At 39.6% G+C, this 26,044-nt stretch overlaps 1 protein-coding gene across 2 annotated transcripts in view; it reads left to right on the forward strand.

Annotated features, from left to right (window-relative positions):
• apbb1ip (amyloid beta (A4) precursor protein-binding, family B, member 1 interacting protein) overlaps positions 1-26,044 on the forward strand; it is a 42,914-nt gene that overhangs the window by 12,489 nt on the left and 4,381 nt on the right. For both annotated transcript variants that reach the window (XM_033638684.2, XM_078162696.1), the window contains 7 exons: positions 3,742-4,034; positions 7,024-7,101; positions 10,981-11,140; positions 19,659-19,780; positions 21,808-21,882; positions 22,000-22,143; positions 22,616-22,726. In XM_033638684.2, coding sequence (XP_033494575.1) covers positions 3,742-4,034; positions 7,024-7,101; positions 10,981-11,140; positions 19,659-19,780; positions 21,808-21,882; positions 22,000-22,143; positions 22,616-22,726 — 983 coding nt within the window. The remainder of the gene's footprint in view (positions 1-3,741; positions 4,035-7,023; positions 7,102-10,980; positions 11,141-19,658; positions 19,781-21,807; positions 21,883-21,999; positions 22,144-22,615; positions 22,727-26,044) is intronic.

Raw genomic sequence — 26,044 nt, forward strand, 5'->3', positions numbered from 1 at the left:
TCTGGCTACTGTTAAAGAGGTGATTTCAGATGAAGACTGAGGTCAATGTACGTACTAATTACTCAGTGTTTGCCTCTGGCCCATAAGAGCCAGAGGCAAACACTAATTACTCAGTGTTTGCCTCTGGCTCTTATGGGCTGTAAAACAAGCAGGTTAATGTTGAAGCAAGGTGGCAACATCTGTTATTATTACTCTGCTTTTCCCCTGTATGTCATTAAGTACTTCACTCCTGTCAGATAGTCTTTATCAGCTTTTACCCACAAGTTACTTTGCAGAGACAAACCCTCCTACATCTAACTGAGGGCCAATTAATCACAAAATGTAACCATTTTCAAACATTTAAAAACAACAAACAAGCTCGTAGCTCTCAGCAGTACTTAGCTGAATGCTAATATAGCATAATATGCTCACAATAACAAAGCTAACATACTAATGTTTTAACAGGTTTACCATGCTTACCATCAACAATATTTGCTAATTAGCACTAAACACAAAGTACTGCTGACGCTAATAAGGATACTAGATACAGTAGTTTTAACATGTAAAGAGGTAGCATATTTTCACATGTAACTGGGTTAAGGGTTAACTTCAATCAAAAGAGTGTTGGTGATTTTTGGGACAGTGCAGAGACGAACCGAGGCAGTTCTTGTGAGTTTTGCTCTGATTCTGTCAACTTTGAATGTAGTCTGTCTTACAATGATAAAATTACTGATTATTTCAGAGGAGTCTGGTGGGTTTGGCAAAGAGATTTGCGGGCTATTGCTGGTTAAACAAAATACTTAACAAAAGGTCTGTCTCTAAAAGGATCCTTTCAATGATGCAGTCACATCTAAGCCCTGTTTCTACCAAACACATATAGCACCTTTGCTGGGTGGGGTTGTTGTCACTCACTGCTCTGTCCAGCACTCACTGTATTTCCTCATTACCGGTGACACAGATGGAAGTCTGCACCTCGTTTATCGTCCACAGAATGAGGCTGCACGCCATTACTTTCAGAACAAAATAGAACAGGCTGCTGTGAGAGTCTCTCTCTATGAGATATTTAAAAATAGTGGGTTTGTGCATTTAATCCTTCTCAGGCAAGCGCTGGGGTTTAGTGTTGCTGGAGCCCACAGGATGAACACTCCACCACTCTATTTTTTTTTCTTCTCTAAGCAAGGATTAGAATATATGCCATTCCCATAATCCGGTCAACTCATGCATTGAGTAATATAACAAGTAAATGTTCCACCTTGAAAGTTGCTGGCAGTCTGCCTTGTGAATTACGTTGGGGTTTTTTTCTCAGACCACAGCTGCTGTGAGAGGCAGCAAAGCATCTTTTCATTTTGTAGTTATGGTTTACTTATGTATGTAAGACTCTCCATGGTGTGAGCAGTGGTTATATAAGCTTCAAAACCAGCCACAGCTCAGCCCTGAGCAGAGTGACTGTCCTCTATTGATCAATCAACAGACTGCAGTGTTCACAGCTCCACCTTTTAGTACCAGATCTGTGTGCTAGGTACCCCAACAGAGGGGTGATCAAAATGGGGATGGTAAGGATGGTTCCATTGGAAACATACACAACTTTTCACAGTGGAAACAGAAATAATTCGTACCGAACTGAACTGGAACATACTGGACTGCTTAGTGGAACTAGCTATAGGCCATGTTAAGACCTAAGAGTCTCAGTGAGACAAAAACCATTAATAAACAGTACAACATGAGGTGCATGGAGTGCTGCTGGGTGTAGAAAAAGTGTACTTCTGGTGCTCTTCAGTGTGGGGATCAAAAAAGTGATAGGAAGAAAATTTAAAAAACCGAGGCACTCAGGGAGTAGAAAAATAAGAAGCCTTTATTAAGTCATGGCTTTGTTCTGATTAAAAATGTCGACATGTTTTGGCCGTGTGGGCCTTCATCAAGACAAATAAAGAGACTCTCCTTCAGACAACCTCTTAACACTAGTAAACAGTCACATGATCAGCGTGGCCAGGTGGAATCTCTTCACCTGATTGGGGTGAGCAAACAGATCAATTAGGAGCAACAGAGAGAACACACATTATACCATCAAAACATCACAAGCAGGAGAGAAATATACAATAATAACAAAAATAACAACAATAATACAAAATACCAAAGATTCTCAAAGATGGAAACATCTCTAAAGTTCTATTTTTTAAGTGTTTCAATTTTAAAGTAATATCTTCAAAGTGTATAAGGCATAAAAACACTGCCAGGCAGAAGAGCAAAAAGAAAAAAAATAAAGTAAATAATTCATTGTTTTAATTTATATAAGTAAGATTTTTAAGATAGAAGATCTAACAATTATTTCTCAAGACTATGACTATGTTCTCAAAAACATCTTCGAACCTTTACTAAATGACCTTAGAATGCAAATGATTTATTTAGTTGGAAAAAAAAAGGAATAAAGAAAAAGTACTCTGAAATTTGAAAGTGCACTGAGGGAAGACAACCCTCAAAAAATATATAATACCAAAAACAAAGAAAACAATATGCCTTATAATACAGGGAGCCCAAACACTTTACAAAAAGGGAGAAAAGTTCAGTTCTCCATTTAAACCTGGATATTGGGTCGCTTTCAATGTATATATCCAAAAAGATTCTCTCTGTAAGAGCCTTTTTAATCTTTCTCCACCCAACCATTAATAAACATTATGGAGTAAAGATGCAGCAGTGTGAGCTGGCCTATCTCAGCTTGACTCAAGTTGACTAATAGTGTTGCCTTTTTTACTTTTACAGTCTATGCCTGCAACTCAGCTTTCTAGTCGGCTGCTTTTAGAATGTAAGGCACGTCACCTATTTCAACAGCTAACCAGCTTGTAGCAAAGTCAGCCAGCCAAGTAAGTTACAAACTGTCACAGACTGCATGTTCGCTTGCTGTGGCAAGTCCGTCAGCTGTTGCAGACCGGCTCATTGCAAGTAGTTGCAAGTTGTATTCACAAGCGGTTAAATGGGAGCCTGCTTGTTACTGCCGGCTGCAGCACTCTTTCTCAATACTCGACTAAGTTTAAAAAAAAAATGTTGTCTTCATTAGTCACTTGGACACAAAAGATTGGAAAATAGGTTCCAGGTTGAAAGAATACCTTAGTTACCCTTTATGGGATCACCAGTTACTATGATTCATCCAGAGGGGAAAAAGAAATGCCTGTGCCAAATCGCTGGACACTCTGAATCACTAATATTAACCTTAAGGTGCTGCTTGAGGAAAAGTCAGGGGATCACCAAAGTCTGTTGAATTCATCTTCTGAAGACAACAAATGTCTGTGCAGAATTTCATGACAATCCATCCATTATTGAGATATTTTGGTTTGGACTGTTGCAACCTTTACAAGATGTAGCTAAATAACAGTAAATTAATCATTTACTAATGCTTTAGCCCAGCCTTCCCTACAGCACCACTAGCCCTTATACCTCATGGAAAACAAAGGAAGATGATTGAGAAATAAAAAAGAAAGAAATTCCTCCATTTAGTTGTTATTATAACACAAAGAGAGGAACTTGTAAAATATGAAAGTTCTTAGGGTTTAGGGAAAAACATTTGTCATTTTAAAAAAGGAACAGATGCATCCTCTACATGACTACATGAAACGTTTTTTTTCAGGGGTCAAATATTTCGAAAGAGAGGAAACACTTGAAACACACACACTGTTAACAGTTTTGGAATATTTCTAGCAATTGTCTTTAATATACTGTACCATAGTCAGTTCTAAATAAATAAATAAATTGATTTTCCTCCAACACCAGAGTCCCTCCATGAACTGGAAGACACCGATTTGGATGCGCTCATGGCTGATTTGGTGGCAGACCTTAATGCGACGGAAGAGAAACTTGCAGCAGAGATACAAGGTCTGAAGGTGCCATCACCGCCCCTGCCAGATCTGCCGCCACCACCTAAGGACCCAAGCTCCCGCCCTACGCCCTCTCTCGCTTCCCCAGCATCACCAGCGAGTAGCACCAGCAGCAATGTTAGCACCCCAGCCTCATCTGCCACCTCCCCTTTCCCACCTCCGCCTCCTCAGGGTGCAAAGCCAACTATGGTGAGTTAGTAGGTGTACAGTTTCTAAGATCAAAGTAGCATCTCTGCGATAACCTTTTAACCTCTCTTGTAATCGGAAAAAGTCCAAAATTTAAGAAGTGAGGGTTTTAACTAAGGCTTGTAGGAGTAATAGAAAGTTAATTTTAGTTGGTACAGTTTCACGGGAAATGCCAAAAATATTTGGTAACAGATAGTGAAGAAGAAAAGAAAAGGTCTTTGCACTGTTGGGCTCTTAAAATGTTATACGCAAGAGCCGGCACATGAAGCAGAGAGAGGCACTAATGTTGTAATCTCTGTTTTATTGGTGCTGTGTCTTGGTTTACCATGTGAAAGCACTTCCTGAGCCATGCGTGACAAGACAGTATTACAACAAAAACATCACCAGTTCCCAGCATATAAATTTCTCGTGATTTCTTTTTTGTCTTTGTGGAACTGGGAAGAGTGGTATTGCTCTTATAACAGTTGGCCGGTGAGATCATGGCGAAATAGTTCCTGGACCGAGGCATCTGTTACACTTACAGAGACTCGTGAGGCGAAACAGCCGAGAGTCTGTCTGGAACAGATCAAACACATGCAGCCATGAGGCAGGAAAGAGTAACAGGATCAATACCAAAGGTTGAAGAAGGGGAGGTAAGATGTGGCAGTGGTGGGGGGGCGTTCCAGACGGGAGCTTATTGCTTTAGCAGGGCTTGTTACCTCATCCTTCTGAGGTAAAAACACCAGCTGTGCTGCGGCAGAGAATGTGTCATTGTTAGGTGGAGGTGTGCAAGATCATTAAAACTGCACCGTAGGCAGGATTTTTATGTAAAAACACACCAGAGTTATAAGCCGAGGTAAAGGGTATCCTATCCCTGCTAATTGAGATTTAGTAGATTAGATCTTATGTCTCAAATGAAACTCTTAAATGCATGCTCCACACATGGGAAGTTATGAAATTAAAATTAAACACTGCACCTCCTGAACAGCGTAAAAATGCTACAGCCACAGAGATGAACTTAACAGAGTTAGACTTTTTCTTCTTTTTTACCTGAGGCACCCTTTTTAAGCAATAGTTAATTTTTGGAAATGCACTTATTAGCTTTTTTTGACTTGAGTATGATGAGAATATTTATTCCACTGGCACGTATATAGCACGGTTGCCCATTAAAGAGATAGTGCACCCAAAAATGAAAATTCAGCCATTATCTACTCACCTATATGCAGATGGAGGCTCAGGTGAAGTTTTAGAGTCCTCACATCCCTTGCGGAGATCCAAGGGGAGAGGGGGTAGCAACACAACTCCACCTAATGGAGGCTTATGGCGCCCCAGATTCAAACGTCCAAAAACACATAATTGAAACCACAAAATATCTCCATACTGCTCGTCCGTAGTGATCCGAGTGTCCTGAAGCCCCGACATAAAAAGTTGTTGCGCAAGCGTGCACACGTGAACCCGGTGCACAGAGAGGCAGTTAGAGCTACAGGCTACAATGAGGCTAAAAACAGAGTTCAAATGACGTTTTTCTCCGCAAGTGTTGTGAGAACTCTAAAACTTCACCTGAGCCTCCATCGGCATATGGGTGAGTAGATAATGGCTGAATTTTCATTTTTGGGTGCACTATCCCTTTAAGGAGGGAAAAGGGGAAAGTTCTCTGGGGCCCAGCCACCTAGGGGCCCATGGAGGGCAGCAATAATGATATTTTCAACCAAAATATTCATCATTACTTATGATAGCAACAAAAATGAACATTGTATTTATTGTTGGTTTTGTACAATGTAGCCTCATATGACAAGAGGTTTTTTTTTTAATTTTTGGTACACCATTGCAGAACAAAAAAAATGCAGGAAGCCGGCCGCATGATCTGATAAATTTACTGATCTAATCAAGCAGAGAGTGCATACACATATGTTTATATGAGAAAAGCAGATTCACTGGACCAGCCATTTAAGTAAACAGTATTATGTGATATATACAGTGAATATAAAGCTACAGCCAGTTAGCTTAGCTTACCGTAAACACTGGAAACAGGGTGAATCAGCTCCCATAGCTCTGTTCAAGGTACAAATCTGCCTACCAGCACCTCTAAAACTCACTAATAACAGCCCAGTCGCCACAATAAATGTTGGTATCGTACGTTTCTGTAAACCACAGATATGTTACATTTGTACTATCATGTAGCAGACATGTCAAAACTTTGTTACTTTAGGTTTTAATTTTCAGTTTTATGTCTGACAACGCAAACAAAAATGACTCGGGTTAGGACAGCATCATGTTTAAGTTCAACATATCCAGTTTGGTAGCTACAAATATGGCTGGACATGTCCTGAATGTCTACTGCTGTCAGCTGCCTGGCAGCTGTCTCACCCATCCACCATCCCCTCTTTCTCCCAATGAGAACACAGCACATATATATGTAACTACACTGTAAGTATAAAACATACAAATGTAATCAGTGGTTTGCATAAGTGTATAATGCATCATTTTATCCTGGTGCCTGGGCTGCTGATAAATGTTTTATCTTGTTTGCTTAATCCTCACAAAATACAGAGTGTTACATGACAATGATGACAGTTTGTGGTTCTACAGGCAGTTAGGCTATTCTTGGTCTGGAGGCCGGAGGAGTGACTTCCCGGAGTCTCTTTGGGTTGCGTGGCAATTTCACAGTGATGACAAGACTCTAGAAAGTTTGGCTTTTGCATGCTTTTAATAAATAAAATATAGTGTATTACATAGGGAACTAGCCAGGCTAGCTGTTTCCCTCTGTTGAGTCTTTATGCTAAGCTAAGCGATGCTAACCAGCTGCTGGTTACTCATCCAACAGCTGATTGTGCTGTGTGCAGTTTATTGACATCAAAGATACCTGGTACTGACTTTTCAAACTTTTTCCAGTTTATCCAGGTGTGGCTTTCACACGTTGGCACTAGAGCATAAATATATATTCCACTATAATTAATAACTGATCAGCATCTATTCTGCACTATAACATTATATTATTATTTGTCCTTTTTAGGAGGAAATCGAGGCGCAGATGAAAGCAGACAAAATCAAACTGGCTCTTGAGAAGCTCAAGGAAGCTAAAGTGAAAAAGGTAAGACGACCAAACACTGACGTGTGCTCCTCTGATACTACATCCACTGGCAACAGTAAACCTTTAAGACACTGTGAATTACAACTACATGGACGTCGTAATGTTCAAAGATAGTACGTACAGCTCTTTCTTTTCCTTTGGAAGAGCCATCAATCCCAGTGATGGATGGCTACTTTCATCCAGCCAGCGTCCTGCAGGACAGTTTTCCCTCTTTGGGTTTTATGTGGACACTTTCTCATCTTCAAAGCAGTCAACAAATGCACGGACATGTGGTCTTGCATGCAAAGCTTCACATCAGGATGTGCAATTTGACACAGAACCGATCTAGTTTCGTGCCAGTTGCATGCCATAGTTTTATCATAGGTGATGTGACTGATGATGAATGACTGCCAGGCTCTACACTGCGTAGCTGCATCAATGGTCTGTTTTCCATCTCAGATAGTAATTATTAAATCTCAGAAAAAATCTAAAGGGAACCAGCGAAAAACAGCTCTTCCAAATTGCCATCTGTGTGTGTGTGTGTTGATGCTGAGAAAATACAGACCACTGGCTACTCTCACAGGAACATCTGTCCCAGGGTTGTTAGACACAGGAAAGCAAGGTGCACTCTCTGTGGTTTCTGCAGAGTCGTCTGTGGGTAGAGGCCCTCAAGTTTCAAATAAACCCACTGAGCATGCCTTCAACACGCATCATGTACTTTTAAAGATACCTGTCTTGCATGAGGAAGAACTGTAAGAGCAGAAATAATTTGATATACAGTGACACTTGATTCACATGTCAAACCCATATTGTTTTCCGGGGAAGGTCGCGACAGAGGAACATGCGATCTAACACTCTATATCCTCGTCTGATAACATCTCTGAAACCCACATTTTTTTGACACAAGGCAAGCGACCGGCTGACCTTAGCTCTGTGAAACCCCTCAGCTTCCCCAAGCTGGATTTGTTTCAGATGAGAGGAAGTGTGAAACCATATGAGCCTGTGAGGAAAGCACTGCTCCACGTCAGAGAAAAATTAATCTCAGCCAACTTGGGGGGAAAAGGAGGTGCTAAGACTGCAAAAAAGAGAAATACAATAGGGGAGGAAATTACTAAAAAAGCTAAAGAAGTTGAGCAGAATGGAGAGACGAGAGTGCTGATGCTCCAACTCTTCTGCTAAAACTAACATTAGGAGAGAGAAACAACCATTTACTGAACATAGCCTGTAATCAAACTGGATAATAAACAAGCCGCATGTGCTGCAAGGCTTGATCTGATGTCACGCTTTGGACACCTGCTGCTGTCCACAACATGTTTTAGCATTTCAATCTGTCATGCAGATGAAACAGAAAACCTCCTGTTGCAATCAAGAACACTTCAATTAATGGCTGACATTTTGGGAAATAAATACCTTTTGTAACATTCTTGAGAGTTAGATGAAAAGATTGATATCCATCCATTAAATATGAAGCTACAACCAGGTGACAGAAAGGTTAACTCTGTGTGTAGACTGGAAAACAGGTGTGCAGCTTATAAAGAGGGAGAATGCACAGAGGCCAGAGTCATCTTCATAGTGTATGTTTCAGTTGTGGTTTATATAATACCACAAAGCAGTTCAGGTTGTAAAAAATAATCTATTAAATTAAATAAAACATAACAAAAAGAAAACATGTGAGTTGTCAAAATAAGATAAGGAGCACCATAAGTTAACGGGCTCGTTCAAGATGACCTGCGCCTCGCCTGAAAAGTGGACGATATCAGGCGGCTGCAGCAGGAGGCGGTGACAAAAAGTTGCGGTCAAGTCGGACAGTTTCCCGACAGTTTCCAGCAGCCATCAGTCTGTCCAGGAAGTCACTCACATCCTGTCAGATCTGATGTCTATCTGTTCAAATGTTTTCAGACTCATATATCAGTTTGTTCACAGTCTCCAATCGTTTTTAATTATGAAAAAGTAGCCTATTAAAATGCTTTACAGGCAATTTATGTTCATGGTTCAACATCGATTTTGCATAAATTCTCATGTACATCAGCATCATATCAGTTTGCTGATGCAGAGCAGATCTGTCACCTCAAATACATAGGCTAAATAAACTGTGTTTGAGCATTATGTTAATGTTTTCAGAGGAAAATGTTGTCTTGTATTTCAGAGTAAATAGAAGACAGCAGCTTTCAGTAAAGATCAGTCAGATATAGTCAAGGCTTAACATCTGTACAGATGTTATTTTGAGAATCCTCAATGCTAAATACCTACAGTTAATAATGAAAACGGCCCAATGTTAATATACAGTAGACTCTGATGTGTCATGATCAGTGTATTTAGTCTCTTTGACTAATAAACTTCACTATCAGTCACACAACATGTTTTCTGTTAGCAGAATAAACTTAAAATCAGACAAACATCATTTAAATCTCTGAAATTCAACAAAAATGAAAAGTTTATCTAAAATGTCATATTGTTGAGTCAACATCTAAACCAGTCAGCTGTTAGATCAGGTGAGAACCAGGCGTTTCCCATCATTCCTTGGGTCTTTCAGTCTGTGGAGAGCAACTGCAGCACCTGGCTCAAAAACCTGCTGCCACCTCGCTCTCACGATAGTATCTTTGTCCACTTTTGTTTGACGTCAGAGCAAGAGCATCTTGAGCGAGCCTAACAAAAGAGAAAGGCCCATGGCCATAGTGCAGGTAGCAACAAGTTTCCAGCAGGGCTGCATTTAACCCTGACAAAACATAGCAAAACACTGAAATGAAGATGATAGCGCCTTGAACAACCTGTTGTGTTATGCAAGCACACACATTTAATACAAGCAAGCACACACTTTTAATACAGCAGGGTTTAATTCAGTTACATTCAGTTCAAGTCAAAGGAGCTTTATTGGCATAGGAAACATGTTATATTGCTAAAGCAAATGTGAAATAAAACAAAAATTGAACATACAGTAAGTTCAGATCTACCACAATTTGATTTGTATACATGTTGCTGCTGATTTGGTAATACCTCTGACACACCCACTAAATGAGAGAAAACATATCTAAAAGCCCACTGAACATTTCGCACGTTGATCAACCTGGAAACTAGCAAAACGGTGCACTCTGTTTTCAGATTGAATGTGCCCTTGTTGTATGCTTTATTTTTAGTTTAGATAATGTGGGGGGAAAAAAGCAGCTCAGACTGTTGTTGGTGAGGCTGTGAATAAGCTGTATCTACGAAAAATAAATTACACACAAATAAACATCTAAGAGTTTTCAAAAGAACATAAGGAGCTCAATAAGTCAACCAAAGAGAATTTTGGCTTGGCAAGAAGTTTCCAACAGGGCTGTGTTTACCCCTGACAAAATGTAGCAAAGTGTGTATTTGAACAAAAATGGTGGTGAGTTGAACACAAACACACTGCCTTTAGAGGGCAGGGTTTAAGTCAATTCATTTCAAAGGGCTTTAATGGCATGGTGGACATTGTACGTACAATAAGTAAAGATCTACTAGAATACATATTAGAACACAATATATCCCACAATATAAGTTATTTAGGGTAGTTAAACAGGACTATTTCCTGAAACAATGAAACCCCCCTCTGTTCTTACTGAACATGGTACAGTCTGAGTCCCCTCTACTATAAAGGCCATTGGAAGCTCTCACTTCCTGTGTTTGGCAGTTTAAACCCCTGACAAACAGGTGACTTAGAAGGAAGATCACACAACAAACATTTGGTTGATTGAAGTTGCATATAACCAATAAATGATTTTGAAAGGAAGATATTATTAAAGGAATGCAGTTGTTTTTAATAAACAGTGTAGATAAGGAAAGTATGCCTGCTGTTATGACCAGACTATGACTGATGTTAGCAGGTTAGCATGCTCCAACCACATGTGCTAATGATGCTAACATCACATTTTTTTCTAACAGTTGGTGGTGAAGGTGATGATGAATGACGGCAGCTCCAAGACTCTGATGGTGGACGAGAGGCAGAATGTGAGGGAGGTGTTGGACAACCTGTTTGAGAAGACTCACTGTGACTGTAATGTGGACTGGAGCCTGTGTGAGACCAACCCTGAACTGCAACTTGGTGAGTTGCTCCAATATAGCATCTAATGTACTGTACTATTTGGTTGATGCTCCAGAGACATTTTGGAGGGAAACATTGTACTTTTCACTGCACCACATTTATCTGACAATACACACATTTACAACAAGAATACTGTGGAATTAATAACATAAATGAGATAAACATCTCATAGCATTCTTTTTAAAAACCTAGGCTAAAGAGCAAGGTTGTAAGTTTACATTTTAAGGTATAAACATTTTCAGTTGCTTTTTTACTGGCCTGAGGCATAAATGGTGCAACATAAATAAGTCAAATACTTCACAAATGGATGTAATGTGTTTCCTCTTTCTGGTCATGGTCTACAGATGGGCAGAAAACTGTAGCTGATTTATGACTTTCTTTGGGTAGACCGGAAAAAGGAGCTTCACAATAGTCTAGCCTCATGGATATAAAAGCATGCATTAGTATCTCTGTATTACTCAGTGATAAATGTTTTTTTTTTTTTAGATAATATAACACTGATTTGGTGACATACATCTTATGAGCCATGGTTAAAGATGACACTGAGGTTTGTTGCCTTTTGGTGGGGTAAATAGAGAATTTAAAGGTGCAATACATGACAGTCAGAGCACAGTTTGTGTGAAAGTGGAAATAAGGTGTAACGGCCTGCCTCCAGATCCCCCCCATGTTAACACTGTTAGCTCTGTCAGCATTGTTGCCATTGTAGCGCTGTTAGCACCGTTGGCTGTTAGCCACCAGCTCAGCCACCTCCATGTTGAGAGCCTTGTGCAGACAACCCTGGCTCAGACTCTGAGTCATTGATGTGCTCTGAATGTTGTCCTTTAACTTTTATCCTGGTTGTAAAAGCTGTAAAAGGGTTTTGTGACATTCAAGCAATGATATCTAAACTAGCATCAATAGGTCTTGTGTCATCAGAAGATAAAGCCACATAAAGTTGCGTGTCATCAGCAAAGATACAGATTTAAAAGTATTTGATAAAGCTGTAACATGGGCAGTGTGTCTCATGCATACACTTGGGATGAGGAGAGTTTAAAGGAATACTTCAGCCACAGAATGATCATTACATGCTGTGTTTCCTTGAATTTGTGGTGGAACATTTGTTTTTCTTGCGTGCCCCCATGGAAAAAGGCAATCATACTGATATACTGATTGATTGGGGACCATGTTTTGCTGTGTTAAATGTGGTCCCCAATCAATCAGTAAATCAGTATGTTTACTGTTTTCCCTGGAAGCATATGAGAAAGACAAGGATTTCTTCAAGAATTCACGGCATGACTAATTGATACCCAAATAGTAATTTTGTGGGTGAAATATTCCTTTAAGACCAATGATTAATCCATCACCATTCACCATTGTTTTTAATGTGTTGCCACTAGTGGATATAGCACCATCGTGGCGTTCAAAATGTGGTCATTTTATGAAAGATTTGCAGTTTTTAACAGCTTGTGACAGGTTAAGTATCTTCAGGGGAAAATTAAAAATCCTTTGGCGCACATTTTCAGTGGCAGTTTGGAATAAATCAAAAGAACTTGGTTACTTGAATATGCAACCACCAAAATTTTATTTTAACACAAAACACAAAGAAAGAGAAAAGAACTTCTGGTGCGAGTTCTTTGTTGACAAGTGATTTCTGGTAGATTTAGTGCAGAGAGACTGCAGCAATGGGTGCAAGCTGGGCAGCAAATATATCAACAGAAACAGAAAAACACAGCAGTGATAATAGAGATAGACTTTAACACCATGAGCCCTCAGTGTGTTTTTATATGAATTGTCAACTAAACACACACACACAATGTGCAGGGTGGGATATTTCATCCAGGTCCAGATGATGGAGTGTGTTTTTATTGGCACGATGGCAGCCGTACTGCAGTGAACTCACAATGAAACATTGATCTTACTCCTATCCATCTCTCTTTCCCATACTCTCTCTATCCTCTCTCACACAGACACATACAGTGTAGACAGGTGGGTTTAATTTGCTGTATCGGACACTGTCAGTCATCCTCTCTGTCATACGGAAATAGAAGCCTTATGATCTCAATCCTCCGTCTGAGCTGTCTGTGCTATATTTACTTCAGCTGCTGGGCCTTGCCGCCATCAGATTTTCGGGCCTCTCATTACCATCTGTTTTCTCTGTTTTCTAACATCTTCATGAGATTGTTACAGACATGATTCATACTTTTAAAGTATCAGCCCTAAACATTGTGAACAGGGAGTCATTTTACACCATGCTGAAACTGTTTTAATAAGATACTGGTGGTAAAGTCGTTAACCTCTGTGAGCAATAAATTTGACGTCAGTATTATTTTGCTTGAAAATTATATTCAAGTAATTTTATATGCAGCTACTTAAACTGTGAAACACTAAATTAAAGGATAAGCCTGGATTTATTAGTCCATACTTAGTCCATTAGAAGTGCATTTTGCAAGACTTCCTGACCCTGTCTGTGGCTCTCTGCCCGAAACTCTGTTTATCCCGCTAAAGACTTCATCCTTAATTTTAATTATCATAAATATGTAGTTTTATTGAGAAAGAAGCTAAAGTAATTCTTCTCTGGAACAGCTAGACACTGTAGTTTGTAGCAAACATTACTCAAACAGTGATAAATAGTGCATTTGTTGGGGACTATTTTCAGCAGTGGATTAATACACATTTGGCAGGTTAGTATACGCAGCACCAGGACAGTGTTTGGGGGACTTATTCACAATAAACTACAGTGTTCATCATAATGAAGGAACACATGACCCAATGCAACGATATGTCTGAATCATGTGTTTTGATTGTTTTTGGACAACAACAAATAAATAAGACACATCAGGTTATGGATACACCGATAATATTTACAAGTAGTGGCGCCTGTTGAGTCCAATGGAAATGCTTGTTTGGGGCTTCTGGGTTCTGGGTGTGCAGCCCACTGAATATGCGCAGTAGTGTTTCTCCTGTTGGTCCCGCCCTCGAGTTCCCACTTGGCTTGTAGACTTTGCATTGTGATGATGTCACAGATTTTTAAGCCACTTCTCTCAGCTCAAGGAAAGTTTTACAAATATAAAACCTCCATGAATCAAACATTTATAATAGAAAGAGTTTTAATTGACCTTGTTTGCAATTTGAGGTGTTCTGTCAACAATTTTACAGTTTTCTCTTTCATAACCGTGATCTATGGTGAAAATGCTTTTTGGGCAGCAGAATTTTTTTGCTGCAATACTGCAAGTGACCACTAGAAACAATTGGAAGCAAGGTTGAGCTGCTTACTTGGGGATCTGGTAGTTTTGCATAGATACTCAAAAGATATTGCAATACCCCACCATTAAAAAAAACAAAACAAAAAACAATAGCCCATTTTATTAATACGGGTACTTTAAGAATGACAGTAAGAGTGGAATTTCCTATGAGTTCCTGTGAGTTGCATCAATGTGTTGAAAGTAAAATGCAAACTGTATCACTGTATTAGTATTTCCAGCTGAGCTGCATGCACAAGTCTGTCTCACCACCAAATTTTGAACAGGATTGATGAGAAAAGCTGGACGAAACATTGGATGCTATGTAATCCAGCCTTGAATTGTGGCGTCATTTTGGATTCTTTGTAAAATTCATCCATGATGATAAATCTGACCCTGAATGTCCTCTGTGATTATTTATCCTTTCTTTTGTTTTTAGTTGTCCCCACGTCTATGTTGCTTAGGGCTGAGTCTGTAACCAATCAGAGGCTGTGTTCCTAACTGTGTGAGTGATGTTTGGCAAACATTCAGGCATAACTGACATAACCCGAGGGTGGGGGAGCCCCCCTCCTCCTCCTCGTGTCAGCATGGGTTTTCTCCGGGTACTCCAGCTTCCTCCCACAGTCCAATGCAGGGTTAGTTGGTGACTCTAAATTGTCCATAGGTGTGAATTTGAGCGCGAATGGTTGTCTGTCTCTATGTGTCAGCCCTGTGATAGTCTGGCAACCTGTCCAGGGTGTACCCTGCCTCTCACCCAATGTCAGCTGGGATAGACTCGTTACATTTTAGGCTACAATTTTCAGTAACTGAAAACTGAAAACTTTCAGTAACTGAAAATTGTAGCATTGCTAAAATATGCCAACAACTTTGTCCAGCAACTAACAAAAAACAAACTTAAAGCAGATTTTTTTCTATGGATAGGGCTGAGTTTGTGAAACTGCATAGCACACTGGACTCTTAGACACCTGATAGGTACCCTCTAATGTTAACCTCACGACAAAAAGTGCAAATAATACTGTAGATACGTAAATCACATTAGAAGAGGAACTTTAACTTTCTGGATATTTTAGTTGTTTTTTTTTTCTTTGCTTTTACAAAAAAGATGTAATAGACTGTCAACATATAACAAATAAGGAAATGTGTGTTTCCTTTGGTCACCACAGTTTATTTTTAACCAAATGATAGCCTATGTTTAAACTAGTTGTTTCACACACTGATTTATTTAGAGCACATCATCCATTCAGAGCTTGTTGAGGTCATTTGACTCATGAGCACGGGGGAGGACAGGGTCTTGTGTCATCTCTGACTAACCACGCAGTGTGACAGCTCGACAATGGAAACAGTTTGACTTAGTTTATTTTCAAATGCCTGTAAACCCCCCAGAGTGTGCCACGTTCTAACTAATATACATTTTTGCCGACCTTTAATTTTTACTAGCAAAAAAATCGAAGCGAGTCACAACCAATTAACACCCGCAGAGCTCAACAGCAGCACCATCTTCAAACAGATCTCTTTTAAACTCACCCATGTGCTCACCATGCACACTACTAAAACATGTGCTTAATGCAGTTCAAAGGGGATTTTACCCCGAGTATCTCACTCTAGGCAGCAAAGTCACACCATCCATTTAATGATTGTGATAGTCAAACTGTAGACTGGAACCCTGACAGCAATTTATTTAATGCCTACCTCTGCCTCGGCCGCTAACCTGTAATTGGGGAGCATGGCTGAACTACAGTCGAATGCCCAGTGCATTGTGGAGATCTATGGCACTGAGTGTGTGGGTGGGCAGACGGCAGGAGAAGGAGGAGGAGGAGGGGGAGGGGGAGGAAAGTGCCCTTAATGAGTTTTCGAGGTTTAGTGCCATTTAAAGTCCTTCCAGCAAAATGGGGAGGCTTGTATTTTATTGAGCCCTCCCTTAATTCACCCCATTTGAAATAGACAATTGTACAGCTGTGAAATGGACTTTGAATCCAGCTCAGCTGATTTAAAGATTTCGTGACAGAGTGAACTACTGTACATATGGTAAAGCATTTGTTTTGACATGTTTTATGGCACAAAGCTGAAACAGAGGGGGCATGGAGAATATTATGTGAGATTAAAGACTGTTGCAGATTCTGGTTTGAATAATAAAGCACTGTAGAGTCAGTGTGTGAGAGAGAACTGGCTTTGGAAGATTAAAAATGTCTTCAGAGTCTCTGCATTAGTGTTTAAATGTGCTGAGAAAATGTTTTTATGGCTGTATTTATTGCAGAGGTGGGAAGAAAGCAAGTATATTTATTAAAGTAAATGATGCATCACATCCACCCAGAGCTATATATAGTACTGGGATACAGCAACACAAGCATCAGCTTCAATATTAAAATGCATCTCACACATTAACATATAAACAATTTAATATACTGTTAATGAAAAGGGTCTCTTTTCTGTTGGTACTTAAGAGCAGTTTGTTTCCATCAACTCTGAACTTTTACTCCAAAAAAAAACTTCAAATGCGGGACTTTTACTCCCTCCCATGGACACATACCAAGACACACACATGAAAGGCCCCTTCTCCTTGTCACTAGCTTTTTATGTATGACAAAAATATAACAGACTAAAGGATTCAGATAGTTATGAGGAGGAGAAAAAAAAATTTAATCGCAATGTCCCCTCTGGGCAAGAGACCCACATGTCGGATTGTGGGCTTTTGCAGTCAGGGCCTCTCAGATGTGGAACTCCCTGGCAGATGATCTGAGGCAGTTACATCTTTTAAATTACTTTAAAAACTTATCTTAAAAAAAGCTTTTTATTAATGTGAGCACATCATTTTATTTCCAACATTTTATCTTTTAAAAGGGGACCTCTTTTGCTTTTCCCTACCTTCTGTCATACTTAATGTAACAGTGTCGGATGTCCATATTAAACAAGGCCATAGATTAAAATATTGAGGTAAATGTACGTAAAAGTAATCCCTGTGAGTAAAAATTTAAGACTTTGGGCCATTCTGAATACTTTGTTTCTTACATTTTTTTTCCACTTTAGCTACAAGCTGGTGTCAGCTCTTGATGGATTCCTTCACATGGTGATCTGCTCCAGGCACATTACTGCAAGTGTTTACATTACACTGCTACATGTAGCTACATGCTAATCTCAGGGGAACATGTAATCCTGGTTGCCGATGTTGTTAATTTCGGCCAGATTTCGGATTATGTTCCTGTTAGAACATGTGCAGTTACGAAGATTTTGGTTTAGAAGCTTTTACTGGTGATTTTTCTCGCTGTGATGACAGTGCAGAGACACCAAGAACATATGCTGCAGTTATATTCTCCTCTTGGTGCTAGTTCCTGAGTTGGTAAATTGTTCCTCTGACTTTGATGTTCTCGAGTTTTAAATCGTTATGTGTAAACAACAGAGATGCTTCAAATCAGATGTATTATATTTTATTGCTCAGAGCATTTAAACAACACGGTGATAACAGTTTGAAGCTTTTTATTACAAAGTGATTTTGTCCCAGACTTGTTGCTGCAGCAGTACATCCCCTTAAACTACTACAATATTGCTTTACCTGACTAATGCTGGTCCCTCTGAGTGGACAGCAACTAGCAGTTACAACCTAAAACCATATTACAAATTACATGTGAGCAAAAAATTGACATGCCATATGTTAATTAATAAAAAGTTTATTACCAGCAATCATTTACTGACTCAGACTCATCGTCTGCCATGTTTATGCATATATGACGACAATTTTGTACCCACAATTTCCCCAACTTTCCGAGTTGTTCCAACTTAAAAAGGTCTTCATGTGACATGTCGAGGTTGGAAACTGATTTTCCTGATTAATCCAACACCACGTGAATACAGGGTTAGATGTGAAAGGCCTGACCAATCAGAGCAGACTGGGCTTTTTCAGGAGGGGGGCTTAAAAAAACAGGCGCTAAGACAGAGCGTTTCAGACGGAGGGTGAATTCAGGTGTTCCAGCACAGACAGCATGAGAAAAATAAAGGTTTCTTTTTTTAAACATGAAGACATGGAATATTTTCTAGTAGAAACTGAAAAACAAGTGTGAATCTGAAAATGTGCATAATACTGTAGGTCCCCTTTAATGATATTACCATTTATATTCTATATTACTTTTGGGTTTGTTATTTCCAGTTTCATATGTGGTATTATAATTGTCTGATTTTCTGTCATTGCAGTCCTGCTTTTTGTTCTAGTTTCAACCATGTGAAGTACTTTGTAATTTTATTTTTAACAGTACTGTAAAAATGGGTTTTCCCTGCGTGCTCCGGCTTCCTCCCACAGTCCAAAGACATGCTGGTTAATTGGTGACTCTAAATTGCCTGTACCCTGCCTCTCGCCCAGTGTCAGCTGGGATAGGCTCCCCCAACTGCTCAGGGCACCTGTCCAAGGCAGTCACCTCACTATGACATCCCTCCATTTAATGCATGTATAGGCCCTGTTTTTTCATGTTACTGAAAATGTGGAAAAAAAATGGAATTTCCCTCCTGGGATTAATAAAGTATTTCTTCTTCTTCTTTCTTCCTCTATTGAAAGTAGAAGTACAACTAAATGCTGGTAACAAAGGCAAGCAGTCAGACTTTTGAGAATTATGACATTTATTTCTTCTTAACATGTACACCACCTTAAAAATGGAACTTCATTGCACACAACTTTGATTATCCAGGACTGACACACCACAGTAGAGCAGTCACCATGCAGCAGCTTGCCACAGATATTACTGCTTGAATCATTACTCACCCTCTTTGCTGTGGGACGCCAGTTTCTGCCTCCACCATGAAGTTGGTGTCATTGTTGACTGAAATTCTTCTCATGTAGTCATTAACATGTAGTACCTAATTTGGCATGCAGCCTGGGCTTGACTGGAAATCGTAATTCAACTTTGAGAGCACTTTGTTTGCACTTGCCCTTAAGTGATTTGCCAAACCTTCTGATTTTATTTTGTAGTAACCAAGCAACAAAGATGCTTGGGGGATATGCATAAGAGTAAAAGTATACATTGGATTAAAGAATCGTAATCAAGTAAAAGTCAAAGTTAACAGAAATCTAAAAAAACTCAAATAGTACAGATACTCCCAAAAAATAATAATTAAAAAAAAACAATGAGAAAATGTAAGAGTTTGGCATCCCCCAGTGGAAACCTAAAATAAGCATGTGGAAAAAACAAAACTAATACCATCAGAGTAATTTAAAAGGTGCTATGATCACATAAAAACACATATAATGGCTTTAATTAGATAATCTGAATACTACTATTAGTTTGCTGACATCTAAATTTGTTTTGTTTTTTTGACAGAACGGACGTTTGAAGACCACGAGAACCTTGTTGAGCCTCTCTTAGCGTGGACGAGAGACAGCGAGAACAAAGTCCTCTTTCAGGAGCGGAAGGAAAAATACGAGGTTTTCAAAAACCCACAGGTTGGTCCTCTCATTGTGTGCGTCTTTACATAAACACACACTAAGTGATCAGAGGTGATGTGCATGTGATCTCTCAAAAGTCCAACACTGACAAGTTCATTATTCCTGGCCTTGGTTTGTGCAAATCTCTCTCCACATTGTTTCAGCCCAGCGCCATCTGGCTATTTTCACTGCTGAGTTGTTGTCTGAGTTATGAGTCATCTTTCCTCCATGTAGGATGACCTCTTACATTTATGTCCTCACTGTAATATGTCAGACAAAACAGCTTTAGGCAAAAGACAGTGAGATTTTGGCATGTTTGTTGATATAGTGGGACCCTTTATAATCTCAGAGTGTTTAATGGATTTGGTCTGTCGGCAGAGACAAATAGTCTGGTTGGAAAACCGGCGAGATATTCTTATTTTTAAAGTACTCCATCATGTCTCAAAGGCCGACCTGTTTTATACAGTATGTCTCTATCAATATACACTTTCAACTTCTGCTCCCTAAACAGAGTTCCCCTTTGGGCTTTATCTAACCACAGTGAGAACCCACTTATATATAGGCCCAGACTGTGATATGAAATCACACCAGTCCAGTCACACAGGGACAAAGAGTAGAGTTCAATTGTTTTTTTAAAAACTGATAAAGATTATTTTTGTTCTGATATTTCATATGTTTAAACTTGACATTGTTCTAGAACAAAAATAAGGGTTAAAAAATTAAGGATTTATTGTTTTATCCTTGACTGGGCTTCATTTAGATCAAATAATTTCACAGAAATACTGATAACCATCCATGTTTAAGGAAAGAGACATTAGATATATAAGACTAAGTGTTAACAGCCATGCTAGCAGCTCTGTGACTGTACCCATGAGGCACAACAGTGCTTTGAGCTAAATGCTAAACTGAGCATGCTAACATATTCAAACAACATCCTGATGTTAAAGGGACAGTTCACCCCAAAATCAAAAATATATATATTTCCTCTTACCTGTAGTGCTATTTATCATTCTCAGTATTTTTGGTGTGAGTTGCAGTGTGATGGAGATATCGGCCGTAGAGATGTCTGTCTTCTCTTGAATGCAATTGAAGTAGATGGCACTTGGCTCGTGGTGCTTAAAGCGCCAAAAAAATATATTTTAAAAAACTCAACAGCAATGTCTCTTTCTAGAAATCATGACCTGGTTACTCAAGATAATCCGCAGACCTTGTTGTGAGCAGTTTCGTGTAGGAACTATTTTCTTTCAACCGGACTACACCTACCAATCATATCACTGCTCAGAACAAAGTGTGCACCTACTGCTAGCTCACCTAGCACCGCTGAGCTAGTAAACATTGCAGCTCAGCCGAGGAGGATGGCATTAATGTTTACATCTCGCCCTGAAACAAGCACCAGCCTCTTGTCCATGAGGAGATGCACACTTCCTTCTGCGCGGTAATACAGTTGGTGGGTGTAGTTCAGAAGAAAGAAAATAGTTCCTACATGAAACTGCTCAAAACAAGGTCTGTTGATTATTTTGAGTAACCAGGTCATGATATCTGGAAAGAGACATTGCTGTGGAGTTTTTCATGTATATTATTTCAGTGCTTTGAGCACCACAAGCTGAGTGCCATCCTGTTCCATTATATTGGAGAGAAGGCAGACATCTCTATAGCTGATATCTGCAACTCACACCCAAACAATTTAGACTAATAAATAGCACTACAAGTAAGTGGAAAAATATGTATTTTTGATCTTGGGGTGAACTGTCCCTTTAAGCAAATATAGTATTTACCATATTCACTAGCCTATCTATCTTTGTTAGCAAGCTCACCTTTGTAGAGAGCACTAAACACAATGTACAGCTGAGGCTGTTGGGAATGTCATTAGTTTTGCAGGTATTTTGTCATAAACCACATTACTGGGCAATTAATATCATACAGTTCATTGCAATCCGTCTCATATATGTCAAAACGTTTCACTTCAAAACCATAAATGTGAACCTGCTGGTGGTGCAGAGGAAAAGTAATGAAATTCATTGATGCACTTTGTTTTATCCCCACAGAACTTTTATCTATGGAAGAAGGATAAGAGAGCTCTCAAAGAGATAAAAGACAAAGACAAGGAGTTATTAATACAGGTAAATAAACTCAAACACATGTACACAAACCACAATGAAATATGTTCTTTAAAGTGACAGTTGTCCCAGTGGGAGCTCCTCACACCGACCCCTTTCATCCCCTCTTCACCCCTGCAGGAGAACTTCTGCGGGACTTCCATTATCGTGCCTGATCTCGAGGGGGTGATGCACCTCAAAGAGGATGGCAAGAAGTCCTGGAAACCGCGACTCTTTCAGCTGAGGGCCTCAGGAATTTATTACGTGCCAAAAGGGAAAACCAAGGTCAGGGATCAAAAGGGGACATTGTTTTGTGGAAGAGACCAGACTAATACTTTAATCCAGGGATACATTCAGCTGAGCTCAAACAAATGGTGAAAGATCAAAGTCGCAGCAGATACAGAGATGTTTTTGCAATGTCAGCTGAGACCTGAAGAAATATATGGTTGATTTTTTTCATTTTTACTTGGACTATAAGCCTAGTGTGTAGCCTTTCTGCTTTATCAACCACGTTCCTTTTTCATGCACCGCTGAATATAACTACAGCTTGTACTCCCTGCTGGATACCTACCATATATTTACTTACTTTATATCTTAGATCTCTTGGGAGCTCTTACTCATGAAAATACCATTCACACAGGACAGTATGTGCCTACTATTGTACTTATAGTGTTGATTATTAATTTAACAGGCAGAGAAACAGGAAAAGAAGACACTACAGATCAACTTGTAATATAATCCTTTATTTCTTTTTCAGTCATCCCGTGACCTCGTCTGTTTTGTCCAGTTTGACAATGTAAATGTCTACTATGGCAAAGACTTTAAGAGCAAATACAAAGCCCCGACTGACTTCTGCTTTATTCTGAAGGTAAGTTATCTAGAAATATGTTGTATCAGTGTAGTTTGCATCAAAGCTACACACACTTTCACTGTGAAAATTGATAAAGAGAAGCTGCAGCTTCCCCTTAATGAAGTAGATATAAACAGTAAGACTCTCAGTTCCTTGTTATATGCATTGTTTCACTAGTAGTTGATATGAGGCATGTGATACATACACACTGGGCTGTGGGGGCATGCTCACTCAGGAAGATTTTTCTATTTAGAGCAGCTATATGCACTATTTTTCAGGCCTTTTGGGATAATAGAATGCCTCATCATTCGGGAAAAACATGATAGTTGCCAAGGAAAAAAATCACCCTGTAGAGCCTAGATCCTATTTTGTAGGAGTTTTTTTCTCCTCACTGACTTGGTCAATCCATGTGAAATTTGGCACAGTGGTAGAGGGTCATGGGAGGATGCGAATGAAGCATTATTACATCAATTGGCCAAAGGGGGCGCTATAGCAACCGATTGAAATCGCAAACTTTAAATGGGCATATCTCATGCCCCGTGTGTCGTAGAGACATGAAACTTTGCACAGAGATGCCTCTCCTCATTTGCCTCAAGAACCCATAACTTCCAGTTATACAGATTTTCCACCATTTTGAATTTTTTGAAAAACACTCAAAATCGATCTCTTCCTAGGAAGTTTGACCAATCTGCATGAAACTGGGTGAACATAATCTAGGGACGAATATCTAAAGTTCCCTCTTGGCAAAAGTTGGAAAACTTACTAAAACTGAGCTTCTATAAGGCAATGAATATTGCGGAGGGCGTGGCTCATCACATAAAGGTGTATAACATCTCAAGGGTTTCACCGATCACCACGCAACTTTGTAGGCATATGACCACACATAATCTGAGGGGACCCCATTGACCCCATCAAACAAAATGGGGGCGCTAGAGAGCTAATTTCTTATCTAGGCCTAGGAGGAATTTAACTCTAATTGGCAACTGGGTGGCGCTATAACAACAGAAAAATGCTTAAAAATGGCTAAAATGCGACCGATTGCCGTGGCTCCCCCTGTGTCCGAATGTTTTGGGGGTTTTTTCTGATTTTTGATATGACTAAGTCATGGTATGGTATGCTGCTGCAACAAGGGCTAGCTGCACCTTTCCCATGTGAACTACAGTGCGCCCCACTTTTACATCAATACAACATATAAACACTTTAACTATCTGCCTTTCAACGTGCTACCTCAACTACTAATGTACAGTTTTAGCCCATTAACTATCCCACTATTGGCAATGGTACTACTGTACTTTCAGTAAAGCAATTGTACTATCAAATTCACAAAAACTCTGTCTGAATACATTGCTCTTCTTAATGGATTCATCTGCAATTTACCTGCGGTTTACCTGTATCCCAAACACACACCATGTAAAACTGTACGTGGGCAACTGTGCACTCAGTGGGTATGGACTAGTCATTCTGAAACCATAACACAACAAATGTTGATGACTAGCTTTCACTTCTGTCATCAAAAAAAGAGGAAAAAAATCATCTGATGTTACTATATTAAGACACATAGCAGAGGAGGGTAGGGATTTGGCCTAAACAGCATTACTGGTCTTGAGACCTCTTTTTGTTATGCTGGATAGAGTTCCCAGAATGAATGTTAGTTGACAGATCTGCCACATTTCAGTCCATCCCATATTAATCTGGGCAGCTCTAGGATCCCCAACAATGGCAGGTATATGTTGTCTTTAGTACTGTGAATTGAATATTAGGCAAACAGTAGAACATTTACTTAATTATATTAGATTTCTTAAAATTATGTTTACACAACTTTCAAAGTCAAAGAGTGCACTGCACAACTTTCTGTATTGTAATCAGAAGTCTTGAAGTCATAGTGGTTTTCACACTACGTTACTAACTAGTGAGAGAGGGTCACACACTACAAGATCTTTTTACTGGGAGAAATCCCCAATGAGTATGTCATGTGATAGTCCCAGTCAATTAAGTAACAAAGCATTGCGAGGAAGTGACAAGGCTAATAACTTACAGAAACATTGCGTGCAATAGTCCACCTTCCACCATCTCTTCCCCTCTCTCTGTTGCTCTCTCTTCCTCTCAAACACACGCACACACCTCGGAAAGCACCACTTGTCTCTATCCTCAACCCATTTCTTGTACTCTAATTAGCTGTAGCTCGCCAACAAGGTCCCAGACAGATCCAGATATTTAGCCTGCTAGATATCAGGGAAGCATCTGTGATGCATCAGTGAGCAATTTGCAAGCGCTTAGCCAACACCAATTTGTCTCTCATCTGGGGCTTTTGTTGGGGAGCTCCAAAAACTGTCGACAAGCGGAACATCAAGGCTAAAGTCATGTAGTGTGAACTAGGCCTTCGTAAATAGTAGGGATGTGCGCGATTAGACGTCCAAATGATTAAACGTCCGCCAGTGTTATATTCATGTACAAGGCCGCACAGTGCAAAGTGTCTTGTACTTCAGCAGCATTTAAAATCTGACATGGTTGTTGAAGAGTGTGATTAAAGGCCTCAAAGGGCTCTTAATGCACACAATATTTTTGGGACAATATTTCAAATACTTAACAATAAATTGTGCTAAATTTTGACCGTTTTATGAGTGTTTTCCTCTTTTCTGACTAGTCGACTAGTCTTAATTAAAATTTTCGTTAAGTCAGGGAAATTAGTCGGAAGGAACATCCCTGGTAAATTGCACAGTAGGATAAAAAACATGGTCACATATCATTTATCTGAATGACACAAAGTTGAAGGCATTTTGAAAACCTAAAGGATTCCAGGCTTGAGCCCCAGAAGCCACCCCCTGCTCCGCCTCTGCACAGTGCATGGTGCAAGAGATGTCTGTGATGCAGAATTGACTATTGCATGGTGGTTTCTGAGTCTATGGTCAGTTACACAGCTGCGTGCCTTACTGGAATTGTGAAACACAATAAATAGTTAAATTTGAAGAAGTGAAAGGAGACAGCTTTATCCATTTTAGCTAAGAGTGGTGAGAAAGTGAACAAGACAACTTTTAAAGCAGTTCCAAGTATTTTTAAAAATAAACTACTGTAAAAGCACCATTTATTTAATTTCTTAGTACTTTCAAATACAGAATATTAACAGTGGTGCGAGGTACATACAGTGCTCACTTAAGAAATGCTGACTGACATGAAAACAGTGAGAATTAGATGAGTTGGTGGTGAGTCTTAAAGGGATGTGAAAGTCTGCTTTCTTTCCTTTCCCCTATCTTCTCTGGGAAATACTAGAATCAGCAGATACCATTGGGCTAGTTGCTGAGGATCAAAGCAAAAAGAGCTTAGAGAGGCAAAGAAAGT

Source organism: Epinephelus lanceolatus, chromosome 20 (assembly GCF_041903045.1).
Source record: "Epinephelus lanceolatus isolate andai-2023 chromosome 20, ASM4190304v1, whole genome shotgun sequence".
Lineage (NCBI taxonomy): Eukaryota > Metazoa > Chordata > Actinopteri > Perciformes > Serranidae > Epinephelus > Epinephelus lanceolatus.